The sequence below is a fragment of the Thalassophryne amazonica genome, chromosome 3 (assembly GCF_902500255.1).
Source record: "Thalassophryne amazonica chromosome 3, fThaAma1.1, whole genome shotgun sequence".
Lineage (NCBI taxonomy): Eukaryota > Metazoa > Chordata > Actinopteri > Batrachoidiformes > Batrachoididae > Thalassophryne > Thalassophryne amazonica.
The window spans coordinates 113,736,215-113,761,437 of NC_047105.1; the positions used below are offsets into that span (position 1 = coordinate 113,736,215).

Consider the following 25,223-nt stretch of genomic DNA (forward strand, 5'->3'; position numbering starts at 1 on the left):
AAGAGCTTCGCTCATCATGTCCGCGACATATACATACACCCTGCTCAGAGTGCCGCTCTCACTGGACCGACATCTCTGCTATTTTGGCATTGTGGGATAGCTCGCCCACAGATTTTAGGGAGGTGGTGGCGTAACAGCTTGCACGTTGGACTGGGATCGCCAGCGATTCCGGTTCGCTTCCCGATCGCAGCCATGCTCCCGACTGGCACTCTTAACATCGGTGCTGGGGAGGAGGGAGAGACACGTGCCACGGGCCCTTCTGGAAACAAGTTTCGTGCTTTTGTTGGTTACCCACGTTAAATATGATCCTCTTTCTTCTACTTTATGCACAGGAATTCATCAAGCACGTCAGCCTCAGGCGTGTACTAACACAGAATACCCAGAAACTGGACAGATGTTTGGCCATAACGAGAGCGTCCACTTTTAGCATGCCATAAGCTAAGGTAGTGGCGCTAGTGAGAGTGCGGGAAAGATGCTGAAGAGCTTCGCTCATCATGTCCGCGACATATACATACACCCTGCTCAGAGTGCCGCTCTCACTGGACCGACATCTCTGCTATTTCAGTATTGTAGGATAGCTCACGCACAGATTTATGGAGCTAAATCCAAGCCAAAAGTTTTGTAATCTGAAAATAAAAAAGATTGAAAAAATAAATTTTGAAATTGAAAATTCAATGTGTGTTCTTGAATTTTATAATAATTTAAAAAGTATTATTAAAATAAAAATGTGTAAGATATATATTTTTCAGTTTAAATAAATTTTTGATTCAGCTCTGTAATCATTTTGATCAAATAATTTATTTTCATTCATATTTCTTTTTTTCGCCTTCAGATCTTTTTTCACTTTCAGATCTTATTTTTTCAGTTTCAAACGTTTGGCCCCGTTCTGGCATGGGAGGGCGTGGCTTCGATTGAGAGGGGCGTGGAATTGTGAGTGACAGCAGAGCAATCAGTCCTCACATGATGTTGCTTTCAGGAAACTAGCTAGTTGCGCTCGTGAGAGTGTGATATATATATTAATAGGGGGCGGTGGCTGTGACGTAGAGTGTCAGCTTCCTGTTTACTTTACTGTTTGCTGTTTCTTAGGTGTTCGTACAGTGACACGTATAGTTAGAGTGCTGATCCGGATTTATTGTTTAAATCACGGGTCTGGTTACTGTGTAATTTTAATCAGTTTGCAGTCGTAGTCACACTTACCGTGGAGACCTGGAGACGTGACATGAGGAAACGTGAGCAGGCCGGGAAGGATCCCGGGACTTTCCTGACTGCAGCTGGCCGGAGCTCTGCGGGCTGCTGACGGACTCACGGCGCTCCGTCGTTTGGAACAAACGCACAAAACAAAACGGCGGTAATGCGGAGAAGGACGGCCGAAGTGTGAAATCGTTTCCAGTGTTTTCATTTCGCGAAAACCAAAGGTTTGGTTGTATAGCAGCTAGCCTGCTAGCCGCGGTGTGACTGGCTGGTCCTACCGGCTGGTTCACGGCTTGTGTCGGGAGAGTGGAGCATCTCGCCGGTGCCCTGAATTCAAGAAGGCTCCCCGGCTCCGGCCCCCTCAAGCGGGCAGTCAGGAAGAAATTGGTCGGGAAGGGATGGCCTGGTCGCTCTTCCCGTTCCAAAGGACAAAGCGCTGCGGTGTTTGAAGGAAGTCGGGTCTGGATAGAACCCACCGCCCCGGCTCCTGGCGGGATGATGGCCGCGGCGCACTCCGCCACCGGCGGCTTCTCGGCCTCCGGACTGCCGCTCAGAAAGAGTGAGGAGATAGCGGATTTGATAGATCTGTTTTCCAAGACGCAGTACAGAGCAAAAGAAGTTACTCCTCGGGTAAGACTCAGGGCATCCTTTGGAATGTTTGAGCTTCTTCACTGACGTTTGTGTGGTAATATGACGAACTGTCTTTTGGAAAGTGCCGATTTAATTTGAACTCGCAATTCTATAGCGACACGGAGAATTTCGCTGTTATTTAAACATTTTAATAGCAATTAAAATCGATTCTTCACTTCGGCTGCTAAGCCTAATTTATTTTCTATCCATTTAAGATTTTAAACTGCGCACCCTTTCTTCATTTCGTTTGCATCAAGATTGCGGATAACACCTAGTTTATACCAAGACCGTATATTAAGTTCTGGTTGAAGTTTAATCGTGTTGGCTTTTTTTTTTTTTTTACTATTTGAATTTTTGAAATTGAAGGTAGAGTTAAAGGCTTCCGAGTCTTAATGTATATCCCGCGTGCTGTGCACACCACGATTTAAATAAACATGTCTGTAATTATTATATTGACTGTATAACTTCATCACATGAATTCTGTGTGACTTCATGATGAAGTCACACTCTATTCATTCCTTCACTTTCTCCACTGAAATCCCAGAGGTCAGTGGGCAAGAGGTGGGGTACAACCTGGACAGGATGTTGCAGTGACATATAGACAAACATTTACACTCACACCTGTCATTATACTAATCAGTCACAAATACTTTTCTGATCAGTGTATATGATTCAGATCATCCTTCTAGGCTTCCTGGTTGTTGAGATATACAGGAAAAAGTTTTTTTTTTTTTTTTTTTTTTTTTTCAGGCAATGGTTTCCTTGACCATGATCATCTTTTGACAACTAAACACTTCTAATTGCCTCTAAATATCTATCCAAGTAATTTTACCACAACATTTGATCCATCTAGGCTTCTTGATTGTTAAAAAGTAGAAGTCCTATATCTATATATTCCCTGAGGCCTGTTGGTGCCAGTGTTTATTTCTGGATTCCACAGCATCAAGCTATGAAAGTCTACGACCCCCATGGGACTGGATGCCAGTCTGTTGGGGTTACTTCCCCAACCGAGGCCGGTACTCATTTACAGATGGGTGGACTGAGACTTACGTAGATTCTGTGTCTTGTTCACCTTTCAAGGACACAGACAGGAAGCATCAGCAGAAATCAACCCAGGGCCCCATTGCATGAAAGGAGGATAAGAGATTAAGATGAGATTTTGTGGTTATCCTGGCTCAATTTATCCGTGATCTGGTTGCACAAAAGCAGGAGAGTGAAAACTGTGATATGTTATGGCATAAAACACCATGGAAATTTATTCTGTAGAGTTAGCCTGCTCAAGACCAGACTAAGTGCCAGGATCTATTTAATCTTGTTAATCCTCAAAATGTTCAGACGCAAATTGTGAATAATCCACAAACCATGAATAGCAGAACATGAATACTGAAAAATATCTCCTGAAACGTGAATGCACATTTCGCAAAATGTGAATTTTTATTGCGCCACCGGCCTTCGCGCCACCCCTCAACTCACGCGCATTACCGTTTGACAGGTGTTCCGCCCCAGTCAAACTCCCCACCTCTCACTGTTCCTGGAGCGGGTCACGCCCAGTGGGGCTGGGCATTTGACTCCAGAAGCGTGAGCCGCTTGGCGCTCCTCTCCCCACCTCACCCGGTGTAGTGACCCCCCCCCCCCCCCCCCCCCCCCAAAAAGGTTAAATATTGTTTCGGAAATAGGTTTTGCGGTCAAGATTTCATGAAGTAAGTTTCAAAGTATACGGCATTCACAACAAACAGCTACGGAGATGTCCGAAAACAAAGTACTTGTGATTCCTCGGGTGTTTACAACAAGTGACATCACCACTAGAAGCGTCCCAGCATGCGCTTCAATGGAATTTAGCTGCTGACATTAAGAACTGAGGCACAGATTAATTCCATAGTTGTCATAAGTGTGATTTCGTGTTATGATGACTCATTTTTAAGTGATAACTGTTAATTTTGATGTAGTCACAGTAAAAGCTGCGTCTCCAAGAAGACTGATATGCACCTGCATGGCCACAAGTCATCAACACAGCCTGTCAGTAACAGTCTCTACTGCAGAATCAGTTTTGTGCACGATTAATTATGAGTGTTGTTATCAATAAAATCTAAAAAAAAAATACATGTGCTGTCGGGGGAAAACAAGCTTCCCGTCAGCTGCACAGCTCGCGCATGTGTGCACACACACAAACACACAGCGAGCTTCGCAGCACACACACATTCCAGCTCCAAATTCACTCTCTCAAAGTAAAAAGAAATAGAAATCTAGCCACAAAACACAAAAGGGGTAAAATCTTGAACATGCCAGACACACTGCCATGTTATGGATCAAAGGTGCGTGCGCGTGAGATTGCCGGCTGCAGGTCTGCCTCAATTGTGGCACATACATCCATTAATTCCTGGAAATAATGTATTCTGACTTTTTCCAGTGTAACAAATCCATCTCTGCGTCCAGGCAGTCTGTTTAAAAACAGTGTCAGATGTCCCAATGTCCACGTCCACATCAGCTTCAGTAACCAGCATCCACACACACAGCGCGTCACCACACTTTAGGCTCCAAAATCCGACACTCTGAAAAAGCTAAGAGTTTCGGGGTGAAGTGTGTCGTATCCTCTCTGTAAATCTGAGCCATCGCCAGCTCAGAAGCTTCATTTTTGGATGGAGCATGTTCATTTCCCTTTGTCTGTCAGTCATTGGGGTGTTTCTGTTTTGCTAATAAGTACGTCACACACTGAAGAATGCAGAGAATTACAGAGCGAGGCGTTTTCCGGAAATGCACCTGCTAATGCTCAGAGTGAGAGGAATAAAACACATCAGTGATCACTAATTATTAGCATGTGTGCAGAAACACTTACAATCATTAGTACTTTTATGTTGTCTTACTAACTGGGATGTAAAAAAACGCTAGACGTCCTTTAAGTCAGTGAGCTTCTCTATTCAAAGATTTATACAATTTGATGGAGTTACATTTACACAATTTCATTTACAGTTTCAACTGATTCATATTCAGGGTACAACTATGTTTTCGGTGATGTTAATGAACTATTTTGATTGTAATTGCTATACTTTCAGCGGAGCAGTGAGTGTGTGTATTTGTGCACTACTTATGCATTCAGGCGGTCTGCAATATTTTGCCACGCTTTCTGCCATTTTATAACTGTGGCGGTGTTACCTTTCTTTTTTATTTGGTCGTTTACACCCTCCTCAGCCTCTATGAGGACTTCCGCCTCCTGCTGGGGAGAGGTACGCAGCTCTGGTTGCCATGGTTCATCGGTGAATCTGTGATCAATGGCGGGGTGTGTTTGAGGAATCTGTGGGCGTACATTTATCTAGTATTGTGTCACCTGGCTTGTAGTATCCCTGTCTGCTCATCCTGGCCTGGTCTCCGTGCACCCGATTGAACCTGAATGCTCCTGTTTTGGATACGATGAACCCAACTCAGTCATTTATCCTGGATGTCTGAATCCTACGTTTCGTGCAATGGCCCAGGTCTGTATCTTGGCAGATGAGCTCCTTATGCCTAGGTCCCACCGAATAATGAAGGCTGAAGAAGGAGCCACGCATGGGTGTGCGGTGATTATTTGAAGAATGACCCACATTTTCATCATCACGTATCCACTATGAAGGTGCCACTATGTGCCTCTCTGTACCCCGCATGTGCCGCGTAGCAGCCTCTAGTGAGCCACAACCGACCTGTGATTACAGCCTCGAATGGCTTGCATCAGCCACACTAAGCCACGTAGTGCCATGATAGCGCCATGATAACGCCATGTTGGCGCACGTTTAGGCATGAGTTTGGTCCAAACCTCCAGCCCTCCCACACCTGGTCCCTTTAAAGTGTGGGTTTTCAATTCACAGATTCACAGCAGCATTTAAAGATGTCCCTTCTTTTTTTTTTTTTTTTTTTTTTATAAAACGCAGTCCAAAAATAGACACTTCATCACAGTTCCGCAGTTGTGCACTGTGCGCCAGGCTGCAGTCCACCTGTAATGCACCAGACCAGCTAGACCCGAACCACGGGTTCCTGGAGAGCCGCATCTGTGCTCCTCGCTGGCTCCACGGCTCTCTGGCTTTTTTTTTTTTGTGGCTTTAAACATACAAAACTTTATGTTTGTCCGTTTATTTCTGCAAAATCGCTCTTTTGCGCACGCGCTGCTGTTGTCCTTTCATGGACAGCCGCCTCTCTGCTCTTTCTGGCTTCCGTTCCATCCGTGGTTTGCTGGCTTTATTTTTTCCCTGGCTTTAAGCACAATAATTTTTACAACGTGATTCCACTTTTGACTTTGTGTTCGTCTGTTTATTTCTGCAAAAGCGCTCTTTTGCGCACTGTGCCGTTCTGCATACAGAATGAGGTGGCCGTTTTATTATATACACCTGTGGATCATTTTCAATATGTATATATATTTCTTTATTTCTTCCGCAGCTTACAAGTCACCATGATACAACTTTTAACTTTGTGTTATGTCTTCAAAATCGGTCTTTTGCGCGCTCTCCACCTGTGTTGCCGCACAGCTCCTGCTCTTAGCTGCTCCACTGGAGTTATTATCTTCCATGGCTTTAAACACACATCCACTTTCCCGCAGTCACCCAAATTTTAACTTTGTGTTCGTCCAATATTGACTGAAATATCACTCTTTTGTGAGCTGGCGTTCTGCCTAAATGCGTGATGATGAGTCGCTGCCTCAGTGCGCACACACAGCGGAGCTCATGTGATACATTAATTCCAGAAGTGATTACAGGTATTTTCGGCATCCAAGGTTTGACAGAAAATGATTAATCCGCTACAAAATAATTATTTTATATAGAGTCCAGTGCACAGAGCAGGTGGAATTTGGTGTGCAAAGGAGCAGAGCCGCTCCAAAAATAGCCTCTCAGGTCCTGCCTCAGTGCGCACACACAATGATCCATTAACAAGATATTAGATCAACATACTTTGACATACAACAGACATCAACATACAGACATACTTTTACAGCAAGGAACTGTTTTATCGAGCTATAAAAAACATTAAAAATAATTACCTTAAGCTGTTCAAAATACATCCCACATGGAGCAGGAAAGAGAGGGGAAAAAAATGTCCAGATGAAACAGTCCTCTGTGATGCCAGAAGTGATTAGAAGTGTTTTCAACATCCAAGGTTTGGCAGAAAATGATTAATCCACTACACAGCGCACAGAGCAGGTGCAATTGTGTGCGCAAGAGGAGGAGCCGCTCCAAAAATAGCCTCTCAGGTCCTGTGAAGGTGCCAGGCGCACGGATAATGGACTTTTTGCAGACTCGTAAGCACCACGCAAATGCCTCTAAGCCGTCGAAGTAACTCGAACACAAACTGCGCCACGCTGTTGTTGCTAAATTTTGAACATCTTGAAATTAGCGCCACGCTCAGAGAGGAGCTTCGTTAACTGAAGATAATGCCTCTAAGAGCCACTCTGAGCCACTATAATGCCACGATAGCTCACGAAACAAAAAAAAAAAACAGGGTGCGTGGCTCCTTCTTCACTCCTTCACTCGGTGGAACTGAGGCTTTAGCTACATGCTGTACATTAAGATGTGCACAAATGGTGTTTTTGGACCATGCTTTACTTGACCTTTTGACCAAACTACTCCAAAATCTTATCACCTCGAGATACATGATAAATGGTATTCACACCGAGTTTGAAGAAATCTTGTCCAGTTTTCGTTTCTTTTTTTTTTTTTTTTTTTTTTTTTTTTTGGTGAGTTATCTTGTCCTCAAACACAAACCAGTGAAAGCAGTACCTTGCTATTTCCACTTCACTGATGCGCAGAGCAATTCTGCATATTCAGAGTAACTCTCAACACATATTATCATCAATTAAAAACAATCACTGATTTTGAATTTGTTCACTGGAAGGTATAGTAAATGGTTGTGCACTTTTATAACACTTTGTCAGACATTTATGGAATCAGGCTTTATTACACACCAGTTATACAGCACAAATAGAAAATATGTCCAAATTGCTGAACAGCAACAAGAAAAAAAGATTTCATGTAGCACAGGGAAAAAAAAAATCCAGGCATAAAATGTACATGTGACGCTTATCCTGAAAGACTCTTCTCGGTTCTTGTGTTACTCTGAAGTCACATGGTGTTATTGTACCATTTCCCATTTTTGTGTAAGCAGTTCCTTTTTTTGTTTATTTTGAAAAAGGAATGAGTTTCAGAGTGACTATTTCATGCACTCTTTCATTCAGGATGTACATTTATTTCGTTTTATTTATTTATATATATACATATACGCTAGGGTTATGACAAATCTCAAATTTATTAGCCTGGGATTATAAATGATGAACTTTTAACTAAAACTCACAAAAATGACTTTGGTTTTGCCAGACCTTGAAAAAAACCTCCCGCACCTAAGACAGTTTCATATTTCACATTAAAACACCTAGCGGCTCAAACACTCTTTATTATAACATGTCACTTTTACATACAATACACAAGGAATACATGAAAATGAGTACATATAGCATTTGTAGTATTTTTAATAGTGTTTCAGATTTGTGTATTAGTGTTAATAAATTTGCTGTTAAGATATTTATCTGTTTTGCAATTAGAACAAACTTCCTCCATCAACTTTACAGCCGTCTCAGCTACTATGTTGGAGCGAGGCACATCAAGCACTGATAGTTCCTTTTTCCAGTGAGTAGAGAAGCATTTCACATCTTTAGGACACTTAAGTTTGGATATTGCTAACAGCAGGTCTTCATAATCTATCTCTTAATGGTGTTGGTTAGAAAACCAGGCCTGCGACCATGTAGTTGCAATGAAATCACAAGTTACCCTCAGCTGTTCTCACCAATTTGGAAGAAGGAAAAATGCAATAAGTGCAAAAATTCCTCATGATTTCAACCTGGCACTGTGAAGTGTTGGCAGCTTGTGCCATTTGATGCAAGGCCATTTTTCCTCCGTTTTGTAAAACTTGTATGCTTCACAAAGCTCAAAAGGAAATTTAAAATCATCTCTCCAGCCAAGGTTCTCATACTCTGGTATCACTTCTATGCCCATGTATGCATTTTGCAAATCATCATACTGTTCCAAAATCTCATCAATAAACTCATAACTAATGTTAGTTGACTGTGACCGTATAGGAAAAAAGAAGTCCAACACATGTCGCAGAACAAGATCAAGAATGTGGTGTTGGCAGCCGATGTATTGAGGTTCATCGAATCCCTTGTCTCGAAATGTTCTCTGAAGCCTGGCTACAACACCATTTTTGCAACCAGTATTGACTGCTGTTGTGTCAGAGATGATCATCTGAATACTGTTATATTTTATCTATCAATTTAATCTATTTTACCTTTATTTTTTATTTCTTTTAATTATTGTTTATTAATATATTTTAGCAATATTTATTTGTATATATTTTCTTGTTATTTCTTGATACTTGCTAATTCTTTTCTTGTTACATTATTTTTAAATAGTATTGTGTAAACTCATGTATTTTTAAAAGTGATGCGGTGCTAGGTGTGGGAGGTTTTTTCATGATCCAATGAAATAAACTTCAAAAAAGTGATCTATGGGTAAAAGTTCATCAAATGCAACATCAGGAAAATAAAAGTTTTGAAAAAGGTTTTGTAGTCATAACTCTAATATACGCATACGGTGCATCTGGAAAGTATTCACAGCACTTCACTTTTTCCACAATTTGTCATGTTACAACCTAGGGATGCACCGATCTACATTTTTTTCACTTCTGATCCTGATATCTGAAGTTGGATATCTGCCAGTACCGATACTATTCCGATACCCAGGTATACAGCTTCATGATGAAGTGGTATAGAGGAGGATTTTCTTAAAAAGAAGACCTGAAAGTTCAGCTACAGTTTGCTAGAAGTACATCTAAGATGCAAGCCTAGATCTGATGTTTTAGTGAAAGAATTAAGTACCTTTATTTATTTTTTGGTGGTTTCTTGTGGAATTTTGGAAATGCAGAAATGCACTCCTTAATCAAAACGGTACATGTTCTACACAATTTTTTGGGGCAACCCTGTGGAAAAAAAAATCAAATCAATCAAACCTTGATTGATGAGAAATGGCAGGTCTTGGGGGGGAAAAAAAGCAGAGAATTTATAAAGAAAAGAAAGTTCCCTTTCTCCAGGAAATTAGCTCTGTAGAATGCTGAAATGTGCAAATATAAAAGAACAAAATAAATATGATTAATGGTATACATGTTTATGTAAACATGTAAAACGGGGCCATTGTTGGGTCAGTGGCTGAAGTTTCATCTCTTGAACACTAGATGGCAGACCCGCCCAGACTACATTAGAGTTTTTTTGTTTTTAAAGAGTTTTTAGGATGAAGCACATTTCCGCATTTTCAAAATGCCACAACAAACCAAAACAAATAAATAAAAGTAGCCTACTTACCTTAAAGGAAGGGAGGGCTTCCCTCTGAAATTCTAAAGCCACCAATGATGATAATAGTGTGTATATGACAACATGAACCTAAACAATTTATAAATGCATTAAGACAGTAAATTAGCATTAAGACAGTAAATTAGCATTAAAAAAATATGCATTTAACAGAAAATAAAAGTAGAGTTTTTCTAAAAACTGTTGAGGCCTAAGGTTGAAGGTTCTTAAAATATTCTAGACTCACACCATTCCAACTCATTGTACAAGTTTTGCATAATTTATTACCACCCTTAAAAAATAGTAGGAAGTAGAGGGAAAAATGGTTCGATACAGCACAAGTATGTTAGTCATATGGAAGGGAAAACAAATGAGTCTTTAATTTGGACTTGAATGACTCCAGAGAATCTGTTTTATTTCAGCAGGCTGATTATTCCACAGAACATGTACACATTAAGAGAAAACTCTGTGGCCTGCCAACTTTTTAATCATAGGGACACAGTAATCCTGCCTTTTGAGAACACAGCACAGGCCTGTACATAAGGTTTAATTAGGTCTGCTAGATAGGGAGGTGCTAGCCCATGAAGGATTTTGTATGTTAATAGCAAAACCTTAAAATCTGACCTTGCAGGGACTGGAAGACAGTGAAGGGAGGCCAAAATTGGGGTAATATGATTGAAATTTCTGCTCCTAGTCAATGTTCCAGCAGTGTTTTGAACCAAATGGAGATGCCTAATGTTGGGCTGCGGTAAACCAGAGAATGCTAGGAAATTGTCATAATCCAATCTAGAAGAGACAATGGCCTGGGTCAGAGTCTCTGCATCAGCCATAGACAGGATAGGATGAGTCTTCACAATATTACTGAGGTGGTAAAAAGCAGTCCCAGTGATTTCTCTAATGTGTAGGTCAAAGGACAGTGTGAGATCGAAGATCACCCCTAGGTTTTCTCACTTTATCACTGTGACGTATACCGCATCAGTCTAAGGCAGGGGTGGGCAACTTGTTCCAGAAAAGGCCAAGAGGGCGCAGGTTTTCCTTGCAACCCCTGACTCCACCAGGTGATTTCACTGATTAATATCACTTTGAGCAGATGGAATCAGTTAATCAGTGAAATCACCTGGTGGAGTCAGTGGCTGCAAAGAAAACCTGCACCCTCTTGGCCTTTTCTGGAACAAGTTGCCCACCCCTGGTCTGAGGTCATGAAATTATTGCATAGGAATCAGAATCTTTCCACCGACTCTCATCCTAACAGACAAATCTGGCTCTACAGTACAGACGGTGATCAGTTTAATTCACACATTTCATCACAAAAGATTTACTACCACTGACTCACAATGCATGTAAGCAATTAGTACAGTAGAGCAGGGGTGTTATTTAGTAGTCTTGCTCACAAATCTCTAAGGTTTTAAAAAAAACTTTTAATGTACAATTACAGATAAATTGATGGATATTTGTGACTCTACACACTATGCCACAAAGCTGCAAAGTGTTTGGAGGGTTTTTGTGTCAAAGATTCTATTCATTTTGCAATGATCATCAGAATACTTTGTTTTTGTGCCTTCAGGTGGAGGCAATTGAGAATCGATGTCTGGAGTTGTTTGCCAGAGATTACAAGTACAGTGTCATCCAAAACTCCAATGGAGAAGTATGTGGACATTACCCCCGACAGATCGTTTACCTGGAGTATGAATGTAGAGATTTTGAAAGAGACAGGTACTTTTCCGCCACTCAACCAATCCATCATTTTCCAAATCCAAAGTTCAGACCACTGAGTTACCAATTACCCCTTTGTTTGTTTGTGTCACTCCACTCATCATGGATACCATACTGTGGTGCAGAGATCAAAGGTTGGTGTTTGTCTCAGCATTTGCGGTCACATTGAAGCCACAGAATGGTAACGTAAATGCAGTGTCATGAGCATAAGTGTAGCAGAAAATGGGAAGTGATTTACAGTGATTCAAGAAATCCTTGTTTCTCACTGCTCGTTGATACAGTGTCTGTGCATGTGACTATTACAGAAATAGAAGTTGTGCTTTAGTATTGGAGCAGAGCCAACATTTACTTGAATCTACATTTTAAGTGACACCCTTGTCTATGATTTGTTTGATGTGCCAACAAAACCTCACTCCCAGAAAAGTTCTCAATTGAGGGGTTTCTAAAGTCTGTCCACGCTTACAGCATTGGAGTTAATCAGCATACAGTCAAGGTTAGAATTACAAGTACCCCTGAATATGTAGTACACTGTTTATGATGATGAGTTGCCTTGGCATTCACCAGACCTAGGCTTTAGAAAATGTAAGAAACAGGAAAAGCAACCCAATTTCAAGCTAATAATTTCTATCATGTAGGCTATGTTGCTTTATTTTTCCTGCAAGAAGCCCAGACATGAAGAGGCAGTATTAAGGTCTATAGTATGTATTAGGCATGTGGAGATTAATCAATACAAATTGGTAACTAGATGCAAACATGCGCAGTGCGAGTGCATTGATTCAGTTGACGGGTGAAATCATGTTGCATCGCTTGCTGCCTGCTTGCATCAAATTTTTATTTATTTATTTATTTTTTCCAAGGCATATTGAATTGCACCGTGGGCGGTTCGGGACACCGGAGAGGCCGTTGTTTTTGAGGGTGTTTATCGGGAAAATGATTATTCCTCTATGTTGATTGCAGACTGCAGCGGGTCTGCTTGAAGCAGCAGTTTGACCCACTGTTTGCTGGTTCTCTGCTTCACTGGTTTTCAGAAGCGGCAAGTCCGCAATTTCTTCATTAACCCCTCTCAAAGCCATTTAAAGATGTCAATCGTGAGTCACCTTTTTATGAATTAAAGTCACTAACTGCGACTGTTGTCATGTTGCGGGGAAGAAACGGAAATGAGAATCGTCCTCCTTTCCACCCCAGAGTTTTACAGGATCGTTCTGACGTGAGCACCAGCCGGTGCATAAACTGAAGTTGTCCATCAGGTAAAGGAAATAATAATAATAATGATAATAATAATAGTAATAATATCCTCTCTGTTGTGGACTAAGTGCGCAGCTCCAAAAACCCGCGCAGATTTCGGTCAGAATTAAAGTAGACCTGCATTGAAATAAATGTGGTCAGATCTCAGAAAGAAATAGCTGATATGTATTTATAAGACCCTTATGAATGCAGTAAAGTAAATCTTTAAGCCCACATTTGTAATTCAGCGGAGTAATTTTCATTTAAAAATGACAACAGCTTGCAGCTAAAATTTAGCCCTCCGTGAAAACAGTTTGTACATCCGGGTCATTTCCATGACGTCGGGGAGAAGACGGAGCGCTTGCACCTTCAGTCCGGTCCCGCCCCCTCGTTGGATTTTCATTGTCTGGAAATGGCGGAATGAAAAGGACTTTTATTCCAACAGAATTTTTTCAGAAGCTGTTAGAGACTGGCACCTGGAAACCATTCGAAAAATTTATCTGGCTTTCGGTGAAAATTTTACAGGCTTCACAGAGAATAAGGTCTGTTCACACTTGTTCCTCCTCTCTCTCCTCTCCTCTCCTCCCTCGCTCCTCCTCTCTCTGTGAGGGAACGAGAGACTCGTCACTCTCGCACCGTATTTCAGCAAACTTTGGAAACATGAAGGCTTTCAACTGTAAAATAAAGCCTATAAATGAATTTCTGGAGCTATGCAGGCAGAAGGAGCTCTTTTTATTGGAAGACTTTGACAGAGTTTTTTTTTTTTCCACTGTGACACTCTGTGCTCTCTCTTTGAGCTGCAGTGCTGTTCTGCTTGGCTCTGCTGGCGGGGGAGGGGAGAGCAGGCAGTTCAGCACAAACAGCTTGACTGGATTTTGGAAAACTACCTGAGAGCGGAGAACAGTAGTATAACGGCGCTGTGATCACACTATAATGGCGTAACGGCGTTGTTCCATTGTCTGGGGAGAACCCTGATACATATAAGCATTTTATGCAAGTGTGCGAAACACACATACTCCACATGTGTTTGGGGGGGTGCAACATACACGCACTCGTGTGATACACGTGCACCACATGTGTTGCTTTTTACAACACCACACTCGTGGGGGCACTTAGACAAATTTCACATCCAGCTTGAAAGTGATTGTCTGCTCACTATTTTCGTGCTGACAGCGCGAATCACCACACATTTTCTAAGTGTCAGGCGAGTGGTGTTACATTTTCATGTGTGTTACCAGCGGTTTAATAGCTGCTGTTCACATCCACTGTACATGATAATAATTCATAATTATTATTATGATGAAGTGTGCCACATACATTTCAACAGTTCCTTTGCGCTCCGGGGTGGGGGTGGGGTGTTACATTATTATACGTGGCACGGGTCATACCCGCAGGCTTTGCGGTGCCAGATCTATCTTGAGGTTCCCTCGTATGCGCTCAAATCATTTTGGATCCTGTTTCCCGCCATCAGAATATGTAAATTGCAGTCAGATGGTCTTCAGTCTGTGCATGGATTGCCGTCGGATAGGTGTCCCATCTCAACGGCGCCTGGAGAGTTTTGAACATGTGCATCACACTGGGGTGGCCGGCCGATTTTGACCAAATGTGTCGACTTCCGCAGATGGCTGTCAGAATGTTTTGGAACTGAAATCCGACACCTTTCGGATGTGCGGCAATTCATAAGTTTGATGCCACTCTGCGTATTTCTGGCTATGTACGACGGGGGTATTAATTTTTGCTGTGATATTCAGATGTGGGGTGGTGTGGAAGGGGTCAAAATGTGCCCTAAACATCAGCAAATAAAAGCAGTTATATAGAGACAATGAGTTCTAACATGTCATGTATCATGACATTGCTAGTGATTATATGCAAGTACTTGATTGTAGTTTCACTGCACACGTCAAATCACAACCTTGAGACCTTTTGGAATAAGGAGTAGCGTATCCCACTTCAGATACCAAACTGGGCACCAAAACAAGAAGTGTGTGGAGAACTTTGTGAAGTCATAAGATGGGTCTTAAAAAAAGTGAGTCAGATCTGGATCACCACCAAAATTTTATCTACCCTTCTCTTTTCCAAGGCATATCTCTCCACATATTTTCAACAAAATGTATCTGTTGCTCTAGGTCAAATACAAAAACTGAGAAGTGGTAAGCTTGGATGAGGACGTTAAAATGATTAACACCATGTGATGGGTTTGTATGTGTGCTGTAGGTTTGAGAGCACCGTGCAGATCAGTAAGCTGCAGGATCTGGTGAACCGGAGTAAGCTGGCTCGTTGCCGAGGGAGGTTCGTCTGTCCTGTCATCCTCTACAAAGGCAAGGTACTGCTGTTTGACCTGGAAACTCAACACCAGTGGTCTCAAACCATGAAGTAGAAACATTTTGCAGGTTTTCTTTCTGCCTACAACCTCCACCAGCTGATTTCACTGATCATTGGGACTTTGAGTAAAGTTCATCATTAAAACTATCTTTTGATTTGATTACAAGGAATTAAATATATAGCACTGTTGGCTCTTTATGGAATCAGACTCAGATCACTGATTTAACGCCTGTTCTCAGGGTTTTGATATCAATTTATCGTCTGTCTGTTCTTCAGTGTTGTTTGTACTGTACAGTTTTAAACCCCTCTGCATGTCACGTTATTTTGATTATTCAAAAATCATGTTGTTACGGTTTGTTTTGTTTTTGAAATTAAAGTGTTTAATTCTAAAATGTTTTAATAAAACGTTTTGTTTTAAAAAAATGTTTTTTGTTAACTTTATGAAATGAAATATAAAATCCTACTAATTTGCCTGTAGATGTACGTGTACAAAGTTGTACACGTACGTACTATGTACCTACAACTGTACATAGTGTTAAAACAATATGCCAAGTTGCTATCATTGCCTGTTTCTGTTAATGTGTCTAAACCAAAGCACAGAATATGACAAGTGTGAATCCAGTTTAACTTTGTAATAATTTCGGTCATTCACGCAGTGAGAAATTGAAATAACTATGTTGGACTCCTTACGTAAGAAACTGACATAGTGCAGATGTAAATATTTAATATAAAGCTGTGCAGAGATGTGCTAAAAACATCTACAAACAATGAAAAGATGGTAAACTAATACTTTTAAAAATAAGTAAAATGTGACTATGAATGTGTATGAATGTTTCACCTTTTATATATTTATTCTGTTACATTTTCAAAAAGAATTTTGAACCTTGACAACATTAATTTCTTAACTGAATAAAAAAAATCTCCAGATTGATGTTTATCTATATTATAATAGCCAAGTGGCCTCTGTGTGCGTGGGTATGGCTTCGCTCATGGACATATTGGGGAGCAATGACATTTGCCTTTTGACATGCTTATGCATTTTGGGTCAAGGATGAACACTGTGAAAATGGAAAGTTGATAGGACTAATATTTTTGGAGAAATTAGCAAACAACACTGAACATTGAACGTTGTGCTGCAGTGCACCATGACACTTCAGGGTTTTGGGGTTGTAAATGTTGTTTTTGTGTTTCATGTTAGATTAAGAGTGTTGTTAGTGTTAATGATTTATTGTGTTGTAGTTCAAATAATTAGTCAGTTTAGTTAAGTGTCATGTTGCTGTTACCATAAGTGTGGAGTGTAGTGTAGTGTGTTTGATGTCTTCCACCACCGTCTCTCTTTGTGGTGTGTAAAAATGGAAGCACCTGCTTGCAGCAGAATGCAGAAAAGACAGAAAAGCTCTGCATGTTTTCATGTTTGTGTGTGCATAACTTCGATCATGGACAAACTGGAGAGAGCTGGCATTTACTGTTTAGTATGCTTGTGTAATAACAGTATGTATATGATAACAAGAACCTAAACAATTTTAAATACATTAAGACCATAAATTAACATAATGTAATTAACAGGAAATAAAAAGATTGATTTCTTCTAAAAAGTGTTGCGGTCGAAGGTTATAAAAACATTTTGAACTTGCATAACATTCCAGCTCATTAGGCCCCATTTACAAAAAAAAAAAAAAAAACACACATTATTTTGTTATCCTTGACATCATAAAAAAGTGATACCGGAGAGATGATTTTTATTTTTCGTCAAAACGGGTACATACAACGTCATTTCAAACCTGAATAACAACACATACAGCACCTGCATACCAAGTGAGGAACTGAAAATGTCAGCTATTTTTTAAATAACTTTTGTTTCCATGTTCAATACAGTCAGTGTACTGCATGCTAGTGGCATGATAAGCATGCATACTGTGTGAGTATGTGATAATTGAATATGTGGACATTTCAAATTTTTAAAATTTTGATTATTTCAAATCTGTAGACACACTGATCAAAAACAGTGGGATTTCTAATACCTTTGCACAGTACTAAAAAGAAACTAAAAACATTGGACCATGTGACACAATATGCTGAATTGGGGACAAACATTCAGCTTGTGATGGGGATAAAATAAGAAAATGTGCCACTGCATCACAGACTGGAAAGTGCTGGTTTGCTTTGGCCACAACTACTTGTTTCCGGTATTGCTAAATGAGTCAGGTAACTAGTGAGTTTTAATTATTGAACAGCTTGCTGATAATGACACTGACTAATCATTAGGGTCTGTTTATTTTTCAGCATATTTGCAGGTCGTCCACTCTGGCTGGCTGGGGGGAGCTCTATGGACGCACAGGGTACAACTACATCTTCTCTGGTACAACAAATGCACACGCAGAAATCAAACGCTCGCTTATACAGGGAAGTTATTTGACACTTTTTCCATCAGTGCTTTCAGCTCTGTGTGTACATGCTGATGTGATGAAGCGTGGCAGGCGCTCTTGGAGTCTCTTAACGACCATTAAAACCTTCTTTATTCTGATGTGATGCTTCATTAAAGGAAGGGGAGGGCTTCCTTCTGAAATTCTATGGTCACCAAGTGCAATAACTGCAACGCTTTGTACCTAAATTATCAGAAAAATAGCACTTGTATTGGGTCATGAATTTTATGCTGTACTGAAATACATTGAAACAAGGTAGAAAGACACTAGTTTGCCTTAATGCTGGGTGCATTGACATGAACACATTTTTTTGGTAAAGAAAGCAATATATACCAATACAATACCTTTAGCTTTCATTTGTGTTTATACATTTTGAAACACATTTCTTGGTGAAGGGGAAGTTCCAGTTAAATGTTGCTTGAATGTAGTTCTGTCAAACAGTCCAATAGTTGCACCTGTTTTTCGGTGTCCAGATGACTCTGTCGGTAAGGCGCCTTACACACAGGTGTGGTGTTTGTTGCTCTGCGAAAAGTAAGTCAACAACCTGACGCATTATTGCCTGTACTCTTGATGCCCTGTGCGTCCAGTAAATGTTGCTGTAGCGGCTCATGATCAAAAAGCAGCAAATGTACATAGCGATACGTTTCTACTATGATTGTACAATAGATGTAGTTTAACCCTCTGGGGTCCGAGGGGATTTTTTGAACAGTTCACTCACCTGGCATAAATGTTTTATTATTGCTGTTAACAGCTCTCCCTGCATCCCACAATCAAGTTTTATGTCTCTTTATGTCTCTTTTTTTTTTCAGGACAACCTGTACTTTCAGAATATATATGCTATAGTGATGTTTTGTAAGTGTAATAAAGGTTTACAATCAGAAATACGAATCGGAAAATAATTTTCCACACACATTTATTCAAAACACACAGCAAACTATAACAACTAAAACAACTGTTTTGACACTTTATAAAGGTAATTTGAGGTCTTGTGTGAAAGACTGTACAACAAAAAGGTTCAAACAATAAACACAAATGCACATTTTGAACAATATATACAAAATGGTCTTTGTGTTTTGTTTGTCTTCACCTCAAAGCAATTTCTGTCTACTATTACACAAAGGTCACATCACAAACTTATACTTCTATGAAGCTGACTGTGTGTTCTCTCCTGCATTGAAAAGCTTTCACACTTCGAGGCCCATTTACACTCTCAGGAGCGGCTCCTCCCCCTCGCTCCATTGATATGGTAAACAGTACGCTGGAGCGAGAGAACTTGCCACAGGCTTTTCCAAGAAAATTCACAGGCAAACTAGTGGAGCAATCCTGATACTCACAAACTCTGTTTGAGCACATGAAATTGTATGAGAGGCCCTCCGTCTGCTCACTTTCACTGATCGCTGTGCGTAATGGCGCAGGACGCATTGGAGCCAGCAACCAGGGGGCTACTCAGACGGGCCAACTAGTAACACATCATTCCTAAAAACAATCTTTGGTTTATCACGTGAGGTAAATCTGCACTACGATTGGATTTTCGAAAACCATGTGACGGTGAACCAATTCCGATTGGACACTTGCATTGCGCACGTCATCACACAGCTTCTGTCAGGAGTACAAAGATGGTGGATGGCTGGCTCGTAAGTTCGTGGAGTTAACTTTTCAGCAAAAAAAAAAATTAAGTTTCTATTATCATTAAAAAGTTATTTATAATTTAGTAAAACTTGGTCTTAGCCGTCATATACGACGGCGCCGGCCCCAGAGGGTTAAAACCTGGTATTGCTGGCTGGCTGGTTGACTTTTTATCTCGCTTTACTGCTCAGTTTTGGCTTCATTACACAAGTTCTGTTTTAAAAGTTGACCACTGGAATGACCAACAAACTGTACTTGAAGCCCCAGTCACACAGTAAAAATAGGACAGCAACCGCCTGTGATGAAGACACAGTGGTGGTCACTCAGTGATTGCAGTGAATTATGTTGCCACTGACCAAATGCCAGGAGTTGCAACAACCAGCTGGTCATGTGAAGGTTGAGTTTGTAGCACCCTCAGACTCCTGAACCATCTCTGGCAGCAGGGATAGAGTAGGTCGTACAAATTGGGTTGTCCATTCGGCTGCTCCCGTTTTTGTGTTTGTGGACGCCACAGCGGATACAACCAGATCCGCATTGATATTTGGCACAGGTTTTACGCCAGATGCCCTTCCTGACACAACTCCGGTGTTACCAGGAGAAACACACACAGCCGCTGGTGTTCCAAATAGGTCTCCCATCCAAGTACTAACCAGGTCCTGCACTGCTTAGCTTCTGAGATCTGACGGGATCAGGCTGACACAGAGCAGATCGGCTGCAGAGTACTTCAATACAAATCAGTGAATGGAAATCAGTGAAAGTAACAGCCCCTTCACACATAACATGAAAGACACAGAAACTGGATGAAAATCCGCAAACCAAGCACAAAATGGGGAACCAGGAAACATTCCACCTGTTGTCGTGAGGAACGCACGTTCACACAGGCGTGCATGACACACCGGTGATGGTTTCGTGCACGCTCGTCCGCATGCAAGAACACAGTGCACGCAGCTGGAATGTGTTGCCCCACAGCACGCTTCTGCTGTGGATAAAAAAAAAAAAAAATTAAAACCCACACACCATAAAAAACACCGCATTTTATTGAATCCCTCTTATCAAGCGGACGATACAAGTATGAACCGTCTGTTTCTCTGTATATGACCCATGGTCACAGACGTACAGTCATGAAATGACATGAATCGAGCAGTGCACTCTCATTATGTCCAGCCGGGTATATAAATAATTAATACAATCACCAGACACTGATAGATGAGATATGGTATATAATATAATATACCTACTTTCAATCTTAATATTGAACACTGAGAAGTTTTAGCACTTTTTGTTTGGACTCCACCTATGTTAAGTTCAATTGATTGGATAATATTTATTTAGTATAATGTTCTGAAAATTTGTGTTGACCGAAAAACCAAGTCATGAAGTCAAATAATTTAACTGTAGATCGACTGGATTATGTGTAAATACATCTGGGGAATGCCAGAAAAATTTTTTTTGCAGCACTGAAGGTTCCCAAGAGCACAGTGATGTCCATACCTCTAAACTAGAGTTGGGTTGGAACAACTGTTCCTTGAGCTAAAAGTGAGCAGTCAGGAAGAAGGGCTTTGAGAGAAGATACTAAGAACTTGATTGTCACTGTGGCAAAATGGAGCTTCAGAAAACCTGTGTGGAGATGGATTAAGGTTCAGAAGGACAGTCATCACTGTAACATTCACTTGAATTCAGCTTTATGGCAAAATGATCAGACATACGAGTACATACATTATTTTACCTCCTTGTGATTGTGAATTGATAGTACACTGGGAATAAATTCAAAATCTCTCTTTGTTTTTTTGTTTTTGTTTTTTTTTTTAGGGGGCAGTGATGACACATGGACGGAGACGGAGGAGGTTCCAGAGGATGAAAATGCTGTCAGGTAAAGAGTCATGTTTTCAGTGGGTTGAATCAGAATGTGATTCTAAACATTTGCAACAACAGCAGAGTCACTAAATTTCAGCAGTGGCTGACCTCAGTCAAGCATTTCAAATATTTTTCTTCTTAGGAACGGGGACTCTCAGCTCTTTGACAAGGTTCGAGGCCATGACATTAAGTTGCTACGTTACCTCTCGGTTCGGTACATCTGTGACCTGATGGTGGAGAACAAGAAGGTCAAGTTTGGCTTGAAGTAAGGAACAGTACACACATGTTCCTACACATGCCTGCTCTTCCTGCGGTCACTGATCTGTAGGGGTAAACCTCCGGACTGTTTATTTTAGTTAGATTTTTTTGCAGATGCTACAGTGAACTGAGTCAGGGAAGTGAGTACATGCAGTGTTTGGACTTTTTCATATTTGGCTTTATAGCCTTTTCTGTTGAAAGACTTGGCATTTTGTTCTTTTTTGCAATGGTGTATGAAATATTTTGTGAAACAAGACTCATTTTTATCACCAACATTGAATTTCAGAAAAGCAACTTTTACAAAGTATGCAAAGCACCATAAAACACTGAAGTTTTTAGGGTAATGCTGATGTAAGCATTTGAGACTTTATATCGCCTAAAAATTATTTTCTTTCTTTTTTCACACTTTGAATGATCCTGAAAGTCCATTTAACTCTTTTCCCCCTAGTTACAGGAAGTCGCTTGATATCCTAATACTGTATATACTAAAATATGAGTGCAGCAAAAAAGAAGAAATAAAAAAAAAAGAGCAGATGTACATTATTGTCCAAAGGTCATAAACACACTTCCCCTTTGCTGTGTTTCAATTTAAATTGGGCTTTTGACTGCACCCCCCCCCCCCCCCCCCCCAAAAAAAGTTGGTGTTTTCATAAAAGACCACACACGAAAAATTAAAAATGTGTGCCACCCAAATACATGTTATGGATAGTTATTGACACAACTTTATTTTCCATCTCTGAATTGCTCCTGTCGCTGCCTTAACAGTGTGACGTCTTCTGAGAAGGTGGACAAAGCCCAACGCTATGCAGACTTCACCTTGCTCTCTGTGCCTTATCCAGGTAAACTGCTGTATTTATGTTGTCACTATCACTAGCTGTTTTTTTTAAATGACTTTTCCAGTCTTCAGATTTCTAGCTTTTAAGTTCTGATCTTAGAAACCACCAAGACCCATAATAAAAAGATAAATTAGTGTTTTGTGTTTTGTTTATATGAGCGGGGCGCCAAGTAGCGGCGCGATACTCGCTGTATGGTAGACGGAGGCACAAACCGGAAATGGCACACAAAATCTCTGCAGTGGGGGGGTGGGGCCACTAACTGTTGTCGTAAAAAGCCATTAAAAGCCGCAAACCGATTGTTAGACGAAGGCACAAACCGGAAATGGCACAAAACATCTCCGAAGTGGGGAAAAAGCCACAAACCATTGTCATAAAATGCCACAAACCGACGGTAGACGAACATAGACATTATTAAGAAGAGTAGACGCTGCATTGGTTGCTGAGGCGCAAGAGATGCGGCCGCCATCTTGGAGCGGTTATCGTAGTGATTCTATCACAAGGCACAGTGAAGGTTTGATTTTATAATCTTACTTTCTTTTTATTCTTTCTAACATAATATGTGTGAAATACCAAGTGTTCCAATACTTTTTGAGGGCACTGTATCCTAAGCTTATGATGAGTGCCAAATGAGTGTGGTATGGGTTGCTGCGGACTTTACCCAAGCGCCCTCTGGTGGCCGTTTTTCGCTGGAAGTGACGTGGCTCTGCGGCAACCCATTATTACTGTTTTAAGAATGTTTTAATTTTCACTGTTTCTGCACTTTGTGTGAAATCATAGTCATATCTTATATTGATATGACAGTATTGCAATATGATAATTTGGCCATATTGTAGGCAAAAAAAGAAAAATGCTTGAAATAGTGGGGGGTCTGGAGGGTCGAGCTTCCCCAGAAGTTGAAAGGCAAAAAAAATAAAAAATAAAATAAAAGGCAGGGAAGCTGGAAGGTTTTAGCCATGCTCATGCTCCACTGAAGCATTTACTCCAAAAGTCTGAAGGACCTAAATGACATGGTGAGATGATGAAGAGCTTTGCTCGTCACGTCCGCGACCTATACATAGTTAGACCCATATGTCAGGGATATGTGGGAACTCAGTACTTTCTAGTATGTGGCAAAGTATAATGTGACAAAATAGAATTGTGGAAATGTTTATTAACTTGCCCAAAAGTCTATGTTTCTCGTACCTATTTCAATAGAGGTAGCAAAATCTCATCTCTCTTTGATTGTGTCCAGGGAGGATTCTTCAAGAGGTGTGGAAAATTAAATTGGTCTTCGATTTTGACTCTGACGCCTACTTTAAAAGAGGTGTGATCCTTTGATCTAGGTATAAACATGGGCTAATTTAACAACAACAATCAGTTGCACTTGGTTATGCAGTGCACACACATCTGCTGTCATACACTTTGAGTACATTTTATTTATTTTTTTTAGCTGTACAGCACTTTGGCCAACTGGTATTTTTAAATGTGCTTATGAATAAACTTAAGTTGACTTGACTGTATAGTGCTGTTATCATGTGATTACAATTTTTCAATTCGTGAGTATTTAAAAATCATACTGATAGTAAATGAGATTGGAATTTTAGTAACTGTTGCGATTGCTTTACTTCTATAAAAAAAAGTTGAATAAAACATTCTAAAACAAGTATTTAATTTTGCATGTTATTAATATTGTGCCAATTTGCTCCCTCCCTATAACCCAGTTTCTCTGTACTTTGCCACCAACCTAATATTGGAATATTATCTAAGGTTTTGCCACATTATAGACTGCCTGTAAACCATTCTGCAATTATCAAACATCAGGTATAGATGGTAGTACATCAAATAAGGTGAACACGGTGAGTATATGACATTTAAATGTAAGGTTATACCAGAACTTCATAGGTTTTAACTAAAGGTTTAATAGGTTTTTGTCAATTTTAGATGCTCTAAACTGTAGACACTGGTTTTTGGACAGGTTTTTGCCTGCATCCTGGCGAAAACAGGTTTTAGACATTCTATAACTCAACCCTGTTTGAGGGTATTGAAACACATTCTGATTTGAAACAAAACACCAATCTGGTGAGGAGTTTTGACTGAGTTTATGAGAGAAGCTCACGTTGCTTGTGGTTTTTCTTTCGAAAGGATGCGAGTTTTTTAAGGATTACAAAGACAGAGACTACACAGCTGAGGGACTGGTCTTCAACTGGAAACAGGTACAGTTTGTCAGACTGTTGTACTAACGTGGCTCTGCTGGTTGGTTATAATGCAGTGCTTATGTGTGTGTGTTGGCAGGACTATGTGGATGCTCCTTTGACAATCCCTGTTTGTTTTACCCAGAACTTGAACATTGACTGGAGTCAGTACCAGGTTGGCTCCTCGCTTCTCCAGTTTTCTTGTGATACTCCATTTAAGCATATGTCTTGAGTGCACTGTCCTGTCTTCAGTTCTATCATGTATTATTTGTAGTGTGGCAGTGCCATCTGTTGTTCAGCCTGTAAAATGCTTCAGTGTAGAATCATACACTTAAAGTGGTGTTGAAAACCAACACAGGGGAGTTGGTTGTTATTTTGCATCTACTGACTGTGTCTGTTCTTCTGTGTTGGTCAGTCATGGGACCTGGTGGAGCAGACCCAGAACTACCTGAAGCTGCTGCTGCACATCATCAACAGTGATGGTAGGTGATAATGATTGTTTGTTGGATGTTTTAGTTTTAGGGCTAAGTCTTCCTATGATGAGATCTTCTTCCCTCTGGTGGGCAGGAAGAAGTTGTTGTGTAAAGTCCAGTTGGTCTGTCTGTTGTCTGATTGCACAGCCAAA

The 25,223-nt window shown here is 40.6% G+C and overlaps 1 protein-coding gene across 1 annotated transcript in view; it reads left to right on the forward strand.

Moving 5' to 3' along the window:
- The first annotated feature begins 1,073 nt into the window (after nt 1-1,073).
- The window catches only part of mtmr14 (myotubularin related protein 14), a 53,617-nt gene continuing 29,467 nt past the window's right edge, over nt 1,074-25,223 (forward strand). The window contains exons 1-10 of the mRNA XM_034167339.1: nt 1,074-1,821; nt 11,736-11,884; nt 15,323-15,431; nt 17,714-17,789; nt 21,289-21,349; nt 21,476-21,598; nt 22,357-22,430; nt 24,549-24,619; nt 24,699-24,773; nt 25,014-25,080. Coding sequence (XP_034023230.1) covers nt 1,687-1,821; nt 11,736-11,884; nt 15,323-15,431; nt 17,714-17,789; nt 21,289-21,349; nt 21,476-21,598; nt 22,357-22,430; nt 24,549-24,619; nt 24,699-24,773; nt 25,014-25,080 — 940 coding nt within the window. The 5' untranslated portion in view covers nt 1,074-1,686. The remainder of the gene's footprint in view (nt 1,822-11,735; nt 11,885-15,322; nt 15,432-17,713; nt 17,790-21,288; nt 21,350-21,475; nt 21,599-22,356; nt 22,431-24,548; nt 24,620-24,698; nt 24,774-25,013; nt 25,081-25,223) is intronic.